This window comes from Oncorhynchus clarkii, unplaced genomic scaffold (genome assembly GCF_045791955.1).
Source record: "Oncorhynchus clarkii lewisi isolate Uvic-CL-2024 unplaced genomic scaffold, UVic_Ocla_1.0 unplaced_contig_8382_pilon_pilon, whole genome shotgun sequence".
Classification (NCBI taxonomy): domain Eukaryota; kingdom Metazoa; phylum Chordata; class Actinopteri; order Salmoniformes; family Salmonidae; genus Oncorhynchus; species Oncorhynchus clarkii.
In genome coordinates this window covers 31,596-35,695 of record NW_027261051.1, presented here as the reverse complement: position 1 = coordinate 35,695, position 4,100 = coordinate 31,596, and the positions used below count along the sequence as shown (strand labels likewise).

Sequence of the window (4,100 nt, the reverse complement as noted above, 5' to 3'; positions counted from 1 at the left end):
CATCTCTGCAGCACTCTACCAATCAGACCTTTCACGTTAGAGTGGCCAGATGGAAGCCACTCCTCAGTAAAAGTGTAAGGCTTGTATATGGGAGGCAAAGTCAAGTGCAGGAGAGCGGAGTATAGTAAACAGGCGCACTGTAATACCGGTCAACAGCGACAGCACATAAAACATACTAGTGCCAAAAACACGGTCTATAACAAAAGTGCAGCGACAAACATCCACGTAACAGATAACAATCACTCACAAATATAACATGGGGGAACAGAGGGTTAAATAATAAACAAGTAATTGGTTGAGTGAAGCCAGGTGTGTAAGACAAAGACAAAACAAATGGAAAATGAAAAGTGGATCGGCGGTGGCTAGAAAGCCGGGGACGTCGACCGCCGAACTCCGCCCGAACAAGGAGAGGGACCGACTTCGGCGGAAGTCGTGACAGAAAGGCACATGACAGCCCGCTTGGAGTTTGCCAAAAGGCACCTAAAGGACTCAGACCATGAGAAACAATATTCTCTGGTTTGATGAAACCAAGATGGAACTCTTTGGCCTGAATGCAAAGCGTCACGTCTGGAGGAAACCTGGCACCATCCCTACGGTGAAGCATGGTGGTGGCAGCGTCACGCCTTGGGGATGTTTCTCAGCAGATCCTTGATGAAAACCTGCTCCAGAGAACTCAGGACCTCAGACTGGGGTGAAGGTTCACCTTCCAACAGGACAACAACCCTAGGCACACAGCCAAGACAATGCAGGAGTGGCTTCGGGACCCGTCTCTGAATGTCCTTGAGCCAGAACTTGAACCCGATCGAACATCTCTGGAGAGAACTGAAAATGTCTGACAGGATCTGCAGAGAAGAATGGGAGAAACTCCCCAAATGCAGGTGTGCCAAGCTTGTAGTGTCATACTCAAGAAGACTCAAGGCTGTAATCCCTGCCAAAGGTGCTTCAACAAAGTACTGAGTTAAGGGGCCTGAATACTTATGTAAATGTGATATCAGTTTTTTATTTTTTTAAACATTTGCCGAAATTTCTAAATCTGTATTTGCTTCGTCATTATGGGATATTGTGTGTAGATTGAGGCGGGAAAAAAACGATTTAATCCATTTTGGAATAAGACTGAAACGTAACAAAATGTGGAAAAAGTCAAAAGGTCTGAGTACTTTCCTGAATGCACTAAGTGAAAAATGCAACATTAACATAATGAAAATGATACCATTGCAGAGAGCAGCCATGACACATCTTTCTTTGCCCATATGGCAAACGAGTATGTTTGCTTGTGAGAATGTATAGTCCAAATTAACATACAAGTGTACTTCAGTTTAAGTGATAATTTACATACACAAACACATTTACTTTCATCCTTTATATATATATAAAAAAAACATCATACTAAAATGATACCACAACATTGTCTGTTGCTCAATAGACTGCTTTGTCCTTAAAACCAGCCACCAGTGCTGATACTAATGGACATGCAAAAGATGAAGGCAGAAAATGTAAATGCCAAGAAAGAGAGACAAGAAAATCCCATAAAGTAAAACCCAATATGGAACAGAGTAAAAAAATGAAAAAAATGAAGTTTGAGAGATACGCTTTGGTGTCACTTGAGATATGTGTGTGAGAGAGAGTTAGTGGAAGATAGCTGTGTGTGCATGCAGAGTTTTTAGTTTTGTTTATTAGGATCCCCAGTAGCTCTTGCATGCAATAGCTACTCTTCCTGCGTGTGGGTGTGAAACTTTTTTTTTTCAAGTGTGAAAAACGCCACAGGTTCCCCCAGCCATTACACCAGTCCCCATGCCTCCTCCCCTCAACTCTCTGTTCCTCTGCTTGCCTCCACTCTGACTGACATCACTGGAGTTTCCCAGAAGCTACATGTGTATATAACAGCAGCGCTCAGAGTATCAGTCCATCAAACACAGCAGGAGCATCACTACCTTCAAAACAACCTCTAATAAGACTGCTGGAGTTTAGCACTACATTTTTATAAAGGAGAAATATGCAAAAGAGCTGAACTGGTACTTGAACTCTCTTCGAATACTGCCTTGGGTTAAGTAGGTAAAGGAAGTCTCTACTCCGGGATCCGCAGAAAGTTCTAGTAAAACGATGGAAGGTGATTGCAGCAGAGTGACGGTGGACTTGGAGAATGGCCCTGTGTCACCGAGCGTGACCCTGGTGCGGGAGAAGTCCACACAACGTTGGAGGCTGTGTGGTGCCCTGCTGGCCATGGCGCTGTGTGTCTCAGCTGCACTCTTCTTTACCAAGGTAAGAACATACATCCCATTATATCTTATCTTTTATCATCATTTATCATTTATTATAAATTATTATTAACGGCACAATTTCTAGTGAAATCGATCTGGATCTGAACTCATTTGATGTGCTAATATCAAGAGTATTTCATCAGCAATTTGATCAAATCAAAATGTACTTTCATTTTACATGTATTTTTACCTTGCAATTATTTATATGTATTTATTCACTATACAGCTATATCACTATAACTTTTTCATTTATTTGTATCCTCTGTAAACCTCTGTATGTCTCTGCATTAGCTCGGTATATTTCATATCTCCTGTTGAGCATCGATACGAAACCTGATCGCAGGACTAACTCTTTCTTTTATCTCTGTTTCGCGTTTCCTCAGAAACAAGATCACATCGAGAAAGCTGATGGTGAGTTCATATCCCTTTTTTCTGTCAGGTTCTACTGCAATATATATATTTATATGTGTGTATATATATATATAGATATATATTTACGTGCATATGCCGCTACTCCCTTGACAAAGTGTGCATTCTAAATAGCATCCTATTTGTATTTTAGTGCACTACATATGACCAGAGCCCTATCGGCCCTGTTCAAAAGTAGTGCACTATATAGGGAATAGGGTGCAATTTGAGATACATTCTTGCAAGCTCTTAAAAACCTCTCACACATGTAGTTGGTTTGAGAAGATTCCCGGCTTGTGAAGATGTCACCGTTTCTAAATCTCCTTCTCCTTTCTTCCCTCCTCAGAAATTCAGCATACCCTGAGACAACTCTCTGGAAACATAAAGGCTGCCATTCATTTAGAAGGTAAGAGCACACTATCCAGGAATGCATTCGATGCCTGTCTGTACCCCCTAAATAATACCCTATTCCCTATTATAGTGCACTAGTTTTGACCAGGGCTCATATGTAACAGGGATCGAGTGCCATTTGAGACACAATGCATTCAGCACAAAAGCGTTCGTCATTTCAACAGCACTGTAGAACTGGAAAGAACTTCTCTGCATGTTGAATAGTCTGGAAAAACACTATGTAAATGTAGTATATGCAAATCAATTCACACTTGACCCTTGACTTTGAAATGGGATAAGATGCTGTGATTGAATCAAGCCTGTTTGACATACGATATAAGTCAAGACATAACCTTCATCTCTTTTTGAAACTGCTCATTTACAACTTGCCTCAATAGAAGGTGTGTCGTAGTGCTCCATGAGTCAATATCTACAGTGAATTCTATTCATGTCCGACCCCTCTCTCTCTCTCTCTCCTCCCTTCCCCTTTTAGGTGAATACAACACCTATGGTGATTACAAGTCCTCAGTGGAGTGGACAGATGACGAGGGCCAGGGATTCTCACAGGGGGGTCTTAAACTCAACAACAACGAAATTGTTATTCCCCAGATGGGCCTCTACTTTATCTACAGCCAGGTCTCTTTCCACGTCAGCTGCAAGGCCGACCCCAAGCACCCTAACAACCAGGACATGGTTCACCTGAGTAACACGGTCACGCGCTGGTCCCCAAGCTACGGCACCGAAGACAACAAGGAGTACCAGACGCTGCTCAACTCTGTACGCACCGTGTGTAAGAAGTCTTCCAACAGCGAGGCTGCGAGTGAAGGAAAATGGTATAACGCCGTGTACATGGGAGCCGTGTTCAGCCTGGAGAAGGGAGACAGGCTCCGGACAGTCACAGAGAACAGGCTTCTGCCCCATCTGGAGAGTGGCGCTGGGAAGAACTTCTTTGGCGTGTTCGCCTTGTAAAGACAGACAAAAATGGCTGACGACAGAGGGGGGTAGGCTACGTCTCAAATGTCAACCTATTTCCTACACTTTGTT

General features: G+C 42.9%; 1 protein-coding gene across 1 annotated transcript; it reads left to right on the top strand.

The window, feature by feature from the left end:
* Positions 1 to 2,100: 2,100 nt before the first annotated feature.
* Positions 2,101 to 4,025, top strand: LOC139403948 (tumor necrosis factor-like). The gene is made up of 4 exons (XM_071147155.1): positions 2,101 to 2,259; positions 2,642 to 2,669; positions 3,013 to 3,072; positions 3,550 to 4,025. The coding sequence occupies exons 1-4, from the start codon at positions 2,101 to 2,103 to the stop codon at positions 4,023 to 4,025; spliced, it is 723 nt and encodes a 240-aa protein (XP_071003256.1).
* Positions 4,026 to 4,100: the final 75 nt, after the last annotated feature.